The sequence below is a fragment of the Phytophthora infestans genome, genomic scaffold (genome assembly GCF_000142945.1).
Source record: "Phytophthora infestans T30-4 supercont1.49 genomic scaffold, whole genome shotgun sequence".
Classification (NCBI taxonomy): domain Eukaryota; phylum Oomycota; class Peronosporomycetes; order Peronosporales; family Peronosporaceae; genus Phytophthora; species Phytophthora infestans.
Genome location: NW_003303710.1, coordinates 929,414 through 941,067, shown reverse-complemented (window position 1 = coordinate 941,067; position 11,654 = coordinate 929,414). Strand labels below are relative to the sequence as shown.

The following is an 11,654-nucleotide window of genomic DNA, read 5'->3' as shown; positions in this document are numbered from 1 at the left end:
GGGACTTAGCCCTGAGAGTCTTCGCACTCTCGAATCGCGAAGAGCAGCGCGGGTTGCTCGTAGTACACGGATGTGTACGGGGATACGATCATCCCTTTAGAATCTTGATTGACTCTGGGGCGTCGAAGAATTTCGCACGCCGCCAGACGGTTGCTCGTAACAGCAACAAGTTGTCCGAAGCTTTGAGAGAAAGCAAGGGCAACGGGACGGTGTCAGTGCGACTGGCCGACGGGAAGGTCGTCACTGTCCCCAACGTCCAAGTGGATCTGGCTGTCAAGTTTGAAGACTTTGACAGCCTCGAACAGTTCACTGTTCTCGATATGGATCCATATGATATGATCCTGGGCATGCCCTGGCTTGAGAAGCACGAGCCCTGGATCGACTGGCGAGGCAAGGCAATCGGTGCCAGCCGGCCTGCGCAGTCCGACAGCGCATTGGTGAGTCATGTTCCCACCTCTGTCAGGACCCGGGGCGCCCGCAAGGGCTGCCAGGGTACCAAAGCATCCGGCAGATGCTTGGGAGTCGTCGACGTATATGACGACTCCCAGGATGTTTTGATGGTGGCCGCGCCCAGAAGAGGCATCGGCCAAGTGGGTAACTTAGGTCCACAGGCGGGTAGCTTAGCTCCGCAGACAGCTGCAGCTGTCATGAACACTGAGAACAGCGTGTTCAGAGTGGGTAACAGAGTTCCACTCACGGTCGCCCAGACCTTAACTGAAGAGGAAGGCGTTGAACACGCTTCCTGTGTGGGTACAACAGTATCACACGAGGCCACGAGTGCCTCGGATGTCGTAGCGACGACATCCCTAGACGTGGGCAGCAAAGCTCCCCGTCACAGACGCCGTCGGCGAAGACACCGCCGCCGCCTCAAGTCGGATCCGAACTTCGTTCCGATCGACGTCGCTTCAAGCGACTCGGAGTCCAGGGCCCGGGCTCCTCCGACAAGGCCGGTGGAAGAGTGCTATCACATCTTCGATGGCGAGACAGGTTTACCCGTCAAGGCATCTGGTGTCCACTTGGAACCGTTGCCAGAGATTGCGGAGATACTGAACCTCGAGGAAATGACGGTTGAGTCTTTCCTGGCCAACCTCAAGGCTGGAGAGATTGCTGAGATGGTACTCATGAGACCTGAGACCACTCGGGAGGAGCTGAACTCCTCCTCTGTCTTGGACGAGAACGTCCTGGAAGACATGAACAAGCAGCGTCAGGCGCGCTTGGGTTCTGAGATATCAAGAACCCCAAGGATCCGGTGTATCCTTTGGTGACGGAGTATGCGGACGTGGTGAACAAACACCCACCGACCCAACTCCCACCGGATCGAGGCGTACGGCACGAGATTGATCTCGTGCCCGGCACAAAGTATTGTGTCACGAGGCAATGGCCTCTCCCGCGCGAACAGTGCGAGGTCATTGATGCCTTCTTCGCCGCGAAAGCGAATGCATGCATGGTGCGGGAATCGAAAATCCCCGCACTCGACGCCGACTTTCTGCGTTCGAAAGCCGAACGTGAAAGTGGCCTCTGGTTCACGCTTATAAACAAGCTGAACAACGGAAACGGTGCCGGCCCAAACACCGATCCCACGAAAGATGTGTTGGTGGAACAACATGGCCCGGGAGCCGAACTGAACAGGGCGCTGGGATTTGGGAAGACGGATACCACCAAAATCCTGAATGGCAGGGGAGAGACAATCCCCGCTCAACGCCCGCTAGGAGCTTCAAAGGCGACATGCTTTTGGGAGTGGCTCGTCATGCCGCAGGGCTTGTCTAACGCCCCGGCGACGTTCAATCGCCTGGTGACGCAATTGTTCCGCCCTTTGCGTACCTTCGTACAGACGTACTTCGACGACATATTCGTCCATAGCCGTGCCGAGGGAGGCAAGACGGCCATGGAGGTGCATCTAGGACACCTCCGTCGAGTGTTGGACGTGATGCGAGCGAACAAGCTCTACGCCAACATCGACAAGTGCGTTTTCGCGTCACCAGAGATTAAAGTTCTCGGTTGCTTCGTAAGCAACGTGGGCGTTCGGGCTGACCCAGACAAGGTCAAGGCCATAGCAGCATGGCCGACGCCCCGATCCCAGAAGGATCTTCGAAAGTGGTTGGGCTTGGCCAACTACCTTCACAAGTACAGCGCTGGGTACGCGGGCTTCGCTAAGCCCCTGTCGAGCCTCCTTCAGAAGGACGTCGACTGGCGCTGGGAACAAGAGCACCAGGATGCTTTTGACAGCATCAAGGCCAGTCTCCAAGAGGCCCCTGTCCTGGCCCTGCCGGACGAGACGAAGCCGTTTAGCGTCGTCTGCGGTGCCTCCGATTACGCCATCGGGTGTGCATTGCTGCAGGACGACACGGCTGGACAGGAACGAGTCATCTCATTCCAGTCCAGGCAGCTCAAAGCCGCCGAGCGGAACTACCCTGTCCATGACAAGGAGCTCCTGGCAATGAAATATGCCCTTGTGAAGTTCCGTGCTCACCTTCTGGGCTCTAGGCCCTTTGTGATCTACACAGACCACGCGTCCTTGAGGACGGCGACTAACTCGCCTCGCCTCTCCCAAAGGATGGCGAGGTGGCTGTCCTTCTTCGCGGAATACAACTTCCGCGTCGAATACAAGCCGGGCAAGCTCAACGTGCTTGCGGACGCCCTCTCTCGGCGTCCCGACTATGAGTTGGCCCACATCACGCGGGTGACAACGGATCTATATGATCGGATACGCATGGCGTATCGGGACGATGAGGCTGTCGCGCCTATCGTCAAGTTCCTTAAGGCCGGAACGAGCGCGAAGTCCGACTGGCTCTCGTCGCGACAGCGCTCACGGCTCCACCGATATGAGTTGAAGAAGGGCCTCCTCTATTATCGGGTGGAGCCCACTGAGCCTCCACGGGTGGTCGTACCCAACGACGAGAATCTGAAGCTCGACATCCTTGCGGAGGCGCACGACGCGCCCTCCAGCGGCCACTTGGGCGACGAGAAGACCTTTCTGTCGGTCTCTCAGTCCTTCTGGCGGACCCACATGTACAAGTGGGTCGCCCGATACGTTAAGACATGCGAAACATGTCAGCGGGTCAAACCCGCAGGGCACTCTTCGGCTCCACTACAGAGCCTACCCGTACCGGCTGATTGTTGGAAGTCGATGAGTCTTGACTTCATCTTTGGGCTTCCCGCCGACGGACACGGCAACACCGGAATTTTGGTGTTCGTGTGTCGGCTGAGCAAGATGGTACATCTTGCTCCAGTTCCCGTCACTGTAACGGGCGAACAAACCGCAAGGTTGTTCGTCGATGGCGTGTTCCGCTATCACGGTCTCCCGGAGACGATTGTCTCGGACCGAGACCCGCGGTTCACTGCTGCGTTTTGGAAAACGCTGTTCCCTTTACTGGGAACTCGTCTGCAGATGTCCACTGCGGATCATCCGCAGACAGACGGCCAAACAGAGCGCGTCAATCGAGTGCTCGAGGACACTCTGCGCAGTGTGTGCGCGGCAGCGCCACGTACGTGGTCGTCGCAGCTTTCCAGTTGTTGAGTTTGCGCTCAACAACGCGGTGCACGCGTCCAAGGGGGTTCACGCCGTTCTACTTGAACGGCTTTCCGCCACCCCCAGAGTGCCTCTCACTCTTCGAGGAGACACTGACTCCTCTATTCTAAGTGGGGGAGAGGCTCGGAAAGCCCTTTCCTCCCAGGCCTCGGATGTGAGGCCAGTTTCGCTGCGGAAACAGGTGAAATCCTTTATGGATACCAAGCTGAACATTGTCAGCAGGGTCCGCGATGCCATGGCAGCGGCCCAAGATAAACAAAAGGAGTACTCAGACAAACAAGGAAGAGGAAACTTAAGTATATTTGAGGTTGGTGACTTAGTGTTGCTAGACACGAGGAACCTACCTCTAGACACTGTTAGCTCTGTCGGCAGCAACAAACTGAAGCACCGCTTCATCGGACCTTTTGCAGTCCTGGCCAGACATGGTGCGTCGTACACCATCGACCTTCCAAAGTCAATGAAGACGCACCCGACGTTCTATGTCTGACGTCTTAAGCGGTACTTTGACCCGCAGGGGGTTGCTGACTCGCAGACCCCCCTTGACCCAGCTCCTCGAAGCGAGGGCCGGTCACAGTCGTCGACGAGGGCGTCGGAGCAGGCACCCAAGCCTCGGTCGGGACGGCAAGGCTGCGGTCAAGACCGTACGCCGGAGGGGCTCCATACGAACGGACCCCGGCGCCATACGCCGAGTACGCTGAGTACGCCGGGTACGCACCATACGCGTACGTCTGGGAGTGTGCCGCAGGCGGCTCCGGACGTGGCAACAAAGCCTCGATCCGTCGGATCATGCGAAAGGCCTCGTCCAGATCGGACGAAGAGGCCCGGCGATCCACCCGCAGGTGCAGGCTCGCGACCTCTCGCTCCACCAGGTCCAGGCGGCCCGCAAGGCGAGCGAGCTCGCCCTGATTCCCGGCTTGGGCGGCAGCATTACCGCCAGTCCCAAGGCCAAGTGCAATCTCAAGCACGAGGACACGTTGACGGAGGCGGTCAACCTCAGGGTCCTGTGTCGGACCCGCAGTCGGAGCACTCGGATGAGAGTGGCTCTCGGGAGGCGCCGAGTACTCGTACTCGTACGAGGGCACCTCCGCCCCTGCTTGACCGGAATGGAGAAGCCCACTTCCACGTGGAGCGGATCCTCCAGGAGCAACGGTGTCGCGGCAAGCGACAGCTCCTCGTGAAGTGGAGGGGTTATGCCCACTCCGAGAACTCGTGGGAGCCGATTGAACGGCTCCTGATTGACTGCCCGAAGGCTGTCGCAATCTGGGAACAGAAGCGGCGGCAGCTTCATAAGTAGTCCGGGGCTTCTTGCCCGAACGGGGTACGGACGATGAATACATACCGTACCCGCGCTCATCGTGAGCGCTAGAAGCCGCGCGCTTCAGGATGTCCCTTGGCAGCATACGCTTGCTGATCAAGTGGGCAAACCTCACACGAAGATCACGCTGGTCCAGGATGTGGGACAGCTGCTGATCTTCATGGAGTTCCCATAACTCCGTGGGCGAGTACTTGAGAGTCTCCACCCACGCCCAGAACATGTCCTCACAGGAACTCCACGTGGGACAGTTCTCGGGCATAACCCAGGGGTATCCCCAAACAGGATAGAGACCACCCCGGGTCTCGGGCTTCTTACGACAAGTCGTGAAGTCCTTAAGGGGAATGCGGTGTTGCGCGAGAAGCACACACCGAGCAGCCTCCAAGTTGTCGACGAACAACTGTTCTTTCTGAACAAGGGCTCGTTCATAGATGCCCCTAGAAGTGTGGCCGCCCACAAGGCCACGACGAGCGACGAGAAGCTCTAAGAAGAGGTCAGCCCCAGAGATCTCCTCGGGAAGCCAATACCCTCTTGAGTTGATGGCAGCTCCCTGGCTGACGGGTGCCGCCACCGAACCCCCACGCACACGCTGGGCAGCTTGGAATTCCTCCTGCTGCTGGTCGAGGTCATTCGAGACCTCCCGGGGCTCAACGATAGCACCCTCCTCCTCCTCTTCTTCCTCCTTCTCCTCCCCTTCATCCGAGGAGCCGAAGAGACTCTGATAGGAGCGTCGAGTCTCCTTCTCCTCGCGGAGTGGAGACTTAGAGGCGATACGCTTCTTTGAGGGCTTGGCGCCTTCGGCTTTAGAAGCCTTAGCGCGCGCAAGACCCTCGGCAAGCGAGAGACGTTTGCGAGGACTCCCTTCCTCATCGCCACCGGCTTTGGGAGTGCCCTTAGCCTTAACGGCCGGACTCTCAGAGCGCACAGAGGTCCTAGGACTGTGACCACCGTGATCACTAGCGGGCGACTGCACGCTGCCTTCTTTGTGCTCACTGGCACTGGGCTGTGCCCTCCCACAGAGCCCGCAGGAGCATCCTGAGTGCTCTCGGACTCGGCATCGTCCTCACTGCCCGAGTTGAACTCGCGTTCTACGACCCGAGGGTTCGGACGGTTGTCTGAAGACGAGGGCGACGGACTGCGGCGCCTGCTTGCGCGCTTGTCCGCAGCCGCGTCACCCGAGGAACCGATCGCCTCGGAGGCCACCTGAGTAGCCTCCTTGAGTGCAGAGCCTTTGCCGTGAGGCTTAGTGCTCTTGGCCTGCGCCTTACCGGCTGCAGCCTTGGAGCGTGTCTTAGCACCGCTCTTAGCAGTGCCGCGAGGCATGTTAACGGTCGAAGTGGAGACCTTGACGAAGAGCGCACAGACTGCTGCTCGAGGCTCTAACTGTGAAGTGAGCCTCCGCCGCGCTCGCGCGGCCAAGTCGATGGTTTTCGACTTTGAGAATGAGAGTTTGTGACGAACACCTCTTCATTCTGATTGGTCGGTAAACCGAACCTAAGTGGGGGAGGATGTAACGGGGTACGTAGCCCTAAGTGTACCCTGGTTACATGAAGTGTGACACTTCACACTTCAGGAGTATGACACGTCATACTCCGAGATATTTGGTACAAGGTACCAAGGTCGTTCAAAGCCAACCATTGGTTAAATGACATTGCATTTCTATAGGTAACTAACAGTTTGTATTAAACCCAAACTTAATCTACCTATAAATATACTCAGTTTACAATCTACCTTATTTGGGTCACTTCGCTCTCTTTAATAAAAGAGGGGACCTGTGAACTGCCGTTCACTGAGAGTTTGTATACTCTCGGAAGATAGCTTCCTCTTGCGCAAGGTGCTGTGTGACCCCGTCACAAGTAGCGTGTTCTTATTTTTACTGGTTGGCCTATATAAGTAGCTTACAAGGTCCAGTTTGTCCCGGTGCAAGGGCAGAACTGGGGTCTTCAGGTCCGCCCGAGCGATCGTTTACTATCCTAGTAGACGTATTGTTGTGGGAACGTCCTAACTACATTTGTAGCTAGAGTTCACGTGGGAATTCCAACACCACAGCTGTTTTAAATCGTCGCCTTATTTTATTAATAGCATCCTATTAAAATGGGATAGCGACAGTACTTGATTTAAGTATTACTTTTTATGCTCATAACCGCCTGTAGATTTGATGCCATAATTAATGGATTTGATTCCCGTAAAACATTTCTTACTCTTTCTTCAAATATGTTAATAAAGCGCTCTTACTATTCTTCAAATATGTAATAAGAACGTTATGGGAAAACGCTAGCTCTAAAGTTCTCTTTAAAATTCCAAATTTGTTAAATCACCGAAAATTGTCGTGATATTAGCGCTTTACAGCTATTGTGCATTTCAATGCTTTTGTCTTTTTTACTTAGGCTGATGCTTGATTTATAGTAAAGGACATATCTGACAAGAGATATGGTTTTTCAAGAATAAACCCGGGCAATTTATGGCCCAGCAATATTTAAAGCAAAAAAATGTTTCAAACTCAAAACCTAATAATACTCCTTATTAGAAAGCTGCAGTAAATTTATAAGTTCCATGCTTGCTATGTCCAGGTAGCGATTGTCTCTATTTTGGTGCAAATCTATCGCCTAATTTGCTCCTATTGCTACATTTAAAACACCGATAAACCAGTTTAACGTCGTTAGCGCTGCGCTAAAACCACGTCGTGAAGCTGAAATAGGGTTAAATCACGTTACATTAACGCCACCCCGCGCGCGCAGTTTTTAGTTTTTGTACATTGTGGATTTAAATATAATTACGATTGATCTGGCACTATTGTGGAGTTTTTTTATCACATCCCGTACGTCACTTTCGCATTCGCCAGCGTTGAAAAGCCTCGTACGATGACCAACAAAATATCGGTCGGCGACGCGCTTGTGGTGCAGGCAACTTCGAGGACTGATCTGGAGACGACGCTGGACCAGGCGTTGGCGCTGCTACGTAGAGCTCTCAAGACCTCGCAGGGCGTGGAACAGGACGATGCACTGCAGTGCAAGGCGGCGCAGGTAGCTGCGTTGGCTGCGCAAGTGCAACGCCAGTGTGCAGATACTGCTTTTAAGCAGTTCAATCCACTGCAGCCAAGCCAAGATGCTAACGAGAGCTGGAGCAGTTTCACCAAGCAGCAGGACGCAACCCCGCAGCCCTCAGTATGGTCCGGGTTCTACAACAAGACGCTACGTGAACGCTTCGATGTGCTGGCGCTTATGTACCCGCGCCTCAAGACACTCAAGGCACAGCAGCTCCTGGGAGGCACTGACGCGTTTTACTGATGTTTCACCGCATTTGGACCCAACAGCCAGGCTCGGCGAGCTACCGCTGCGCACGGCCAACCTCATGATCGAGAACTGCGTCGGCGTGTTGGGCGTCCCACTCGGGTGAGGTGGCTTGAAGAATTGTTTAATATCCAGTGGATTGATAGCTCACTTGGTTTGTATCGTTGCCATAGTCTTGGCCTCAACTTCGTTATCGATGGCAAGAGCCTGTCCGTGCCCATGGCCGTGGAAGAGCCCTCGGTCGTGGCAGCGGCCTCCAGTGCGGCTAAACTTGTGGCAGCTGCTGGCGGTGGCTTCCACACGGCGACATCCGGCAACATCATGACGTCACAGATCCAGCTCGTGGGTACCGAGGACATCGCGGCGGCGATCGCATCTATTAAATGCAACCGTGAACGACTACTGTCAATTGCCAACACGACACTCTGCCCGAATATGAAGAAACGTGGCGGCGGTGCTGTCGATATCTACTGCCGCATTGTCAGCCAGGCCACCCGTACCGCTGCAACTGCTGCTGCTGCCAGTTCCTGGTACACTCCATGCGACGACGAGCTCGTGGTGAATGCCTCTGAATCGCAGACGCAGTTCCTGGTCGTGCACATCGATGTCGACGTGTGCGAAGCCATGGGTGCCAACATTGTCAATACCGTGGCGGAAGGTCTGTCTGAAGAAGTTTCCAAGATTACGCGCAGTCGTGTGGGGCTACGCATTCTCACTAATCTCTGCATGCAGCGCCGTGCTCGCGCTGAGTTCGAGATCCCACTCAAGAAGCTCGGCTGGAAGGGCGTGGATGGCGAAGACGTGGCAAACCGCATTATTGAGGCGTACAACTTCGCTGCGATCGACCCATACCGCGCTGTGACTAACAACAAGGGAATCATGAATGGCGTGGACGCTGTTGCTTTGGCTACTGGACAGGATTGGCGCGCCATTGAGTCGGCTGCACACTGTTACGCGAGTCGCTCGGGCCAGTATGCCTCGCTTTCGCACTATGAAAATGGAGTTGCTCGTGATGGTTCCGGAACGCGCGTGCTGCGTGGAAGCCTGGAAATGCCGATCGCGGTTGGGTCCAAGGGTGGTGCATTAATGACTCACCCTGGGTACACCGCCACTCACGCAATTCTGCAGCAGCCGACGGCGCGCAATTTGAGTGGCATAATTGTGAGTGTTGGATTGGCCCAGAACTTCGCAGCAATTCGTGCGATTGCAGTAACGGGTATTCAAAAGGGCCACATGGCTCTCCACGCACGAAACATCGCTATTGCTGCTGGTGCGCCTAGCGAACTTGTGTCTGAGGTTTGCAGCTACATGCTTCTGCGAAAGTCGATCAACATGGGAACGGCCAAGGAGTATCTGCATGCTCACGCGGTGTTCTCTGAGATCCAGAGCAATTCCCCGCCGATTTCTCCTGTCTCAGTGACGCTACCATCAATGTTCTACGTGGAAATTCCGATTCCCGAGCTGGAGGACACTATCAGCCTAAACATTGCCTTTGAGGCCATCAATAAGCACCCGCAGTACATCGCCATCATGGCACCGAGCAAGAGTGACAAGACGCTCACGACGCTACAGCGGCAATTACTGGGCGATAAAGGCTACAACCAGCTCGAAAAGATGTTCATGTTTCTGGCTTCCATGCGCTCCATTGTCATCTCCGCCTCGAGATCAGAAAGCGATCTGCTGCTGTCGCGCTCGAACGTTGGACTGCAAAACAAGCTGCAGCTGCTCTCCATTCTCATCAACATCATTGCATATCGTCTCATGGAGGTCCGTCCCGACAAGGTTCGTACGTTCATGCGTCAACTCCTTGAGGCAAGTGGTGGATCTGCCAATGTAGTCAACGACGGCGATATGCACGAGTTAGACGCCAAGTTCTTCCACGATCTCATGGTGGAAAATGTTGATCCTGATGACGACATTCTGTCCACGGGTTTGCCGCTGTTCCTGGCCCTGTGGCAAGTGCTGCACTACCACATTGAACAGGAGGTGCCGCACAAGTTACTCCGTACTCGTCTCGTCAAGGAACAGTGGGGATTGCTGAACGACATCGTCAGGAGTTACGAGCTCGGCAATTATGCTACGACTGCCACTGCGCAAACGTTAGACAAAATTTTTTTGGCCTATGTTGCAGTTCAGGCTACGCGTTGGCAAGCGACGTTGCTGCTGTTGATCGACTCGTTGGCTTTGGCCTCCGAGCTGGTGACACCGGAGAGGTTGGACTTCCTCACCCGCATTGGTGAGTACATGGAGTGGGAAGGCTCCATCGCACACGACCTGGCACGCTATCAGCGCGACGCTACTGAACGTGTGCCTAACGCCTTTCTCTTCTGGCTATCTCAGCGCGGGATTTCTCACACAGACGGTGAGCAATACGAGCGTGAATTCCGTGGCGTGGCTAACGCTTTAGCTGCCGAGAAGTGGGATCAGCTACTGCAGGAGGCACGACGGGACTCGTGGGCTGCAGCTACCTTCTCATTGCCGGCAGTGGAACGTGTCATTGGCCTCATCCGCGAAATCTACGGTGACAATAGCGGACGCAGCATTCGGAAGGAATCGTTTTAGAAGGCAGAGTCAAAAGCCGGGAATTGGAACCAACAGGAAGTATACTGTTACCCTTCTCGTTGCTACATAGTATGCTGTCCTGACCATCTTTAATTTATCCCAATACTTACGTGTACACCGCGCACAGAAAGAGTAGAGCTTTAGCGCATGCCTGCATGCGCTATATACGCCGTTCTTGCCTTGACTTTAGTCACTCCTCGCTGGGTGGTGCATCGTTCGCCTCTTGTCGCAGGAGCACGTAGGCCACGGCGTAGTCTCCGTCGTGCGAGATCGACACCATTGACTCCTATCCAAATACACACCCAGCACCTGCATCAGATAGACAGGAAATCATCTCCATCAACTGTTATCCCTTCCTCACCACTAATTTCAGGCGATTGGCCAGTGCCTCTGTCTCGCCCGAGAACTGTAGCTTCAGTGCCTTGGAGTTCTCCGTCACTGGCAACGCTGTAGGGACTCCAGGCTCCTCATTCCCCCTTCGCACTGCATTGATCTCGGGAAAGAGCACACGGTATCGCTGAAAAGCTTTGAGCGTCGCCTCCTTGACCGCCCACCGAGATGCCAGGAACGTGGCGCGCTCAGCGCTCGGTCGCGCGTGAAACTCGACGATCTCTTCTGGGTGGAAGGCGCGTACCAGCAGACGCTGCCCGAAGCGCGCGAAGCTCTTCTCGAAGCGTGACACCAGCACTACGTCCACGCCGATGCCGAATACCCTACAAATAATCGCCATGGCCCCAATAATTTCTAATAAAAAACAGTAATACACTGTGTATTATACACATGTATTAGAAACAATATCACTGTTTTTAACTCGATTTTTGCTCCGGTGACGTCGCGATGTTGGAACGTCAACATGTAACAAGGTATGTAACCCCAAGGGTACCCCTGGCTACATGAAGTTTGGCACAGGATACCTGGTACATGGTACCAGGGTCGTCAGAGGCCAACCTTGACATACCTT

At 55.0% G+C, this 11,654-nt stretch overlaps 2 protein-coding genes across 2 annotated transcripts; one reads left to right on the top strand and one right to left on the bottom strand.

The window, feature by feature from the left end:
* Positions 1-7,702: 7,702 nt before the first annotated feature.
* On the top strand, positions 7,703-10,693 carry PITG_16807 (3-hydroxy-3-methylglutaryl-coenzyme A reductase, putative; the record flags this gene model as incomplete). Its single annotated transcript, XM_002897078.1, has 3 exons — positions 7,703-8,118; positions 8,159-8,233; positions 8,305-10,693. 3 exons carry the CDS (start codon positions 7,703-7,705, stop codon positions 10,691-10,693), a joined length of 2,880 nt encoding a protein of 959 aa, XP_002897124.1.
* A 23-nt stretch (positions 10,694-10,716) lies between these two features.
* PITG_16806 (uncharacterized protein) lies at positions 10,717-11,423 on the bottom strand (the record flags this gene model as incomplete). Its single annotated transcript, XM_002897077.1, has 2 exons — positions 10,717-10,979; positions 11,055-11,423. The coding sequence occupies 2 exons, from the start codon at positions 11,421-11,423 to the stop codon at positions 10,884-10,886; spliced, it is 465 nt and encodes a 154-aa protein (XP_002897123.1).
* Between the last annotated feature and the right edge of the window lie 231 nt (positions 11,424-11,654).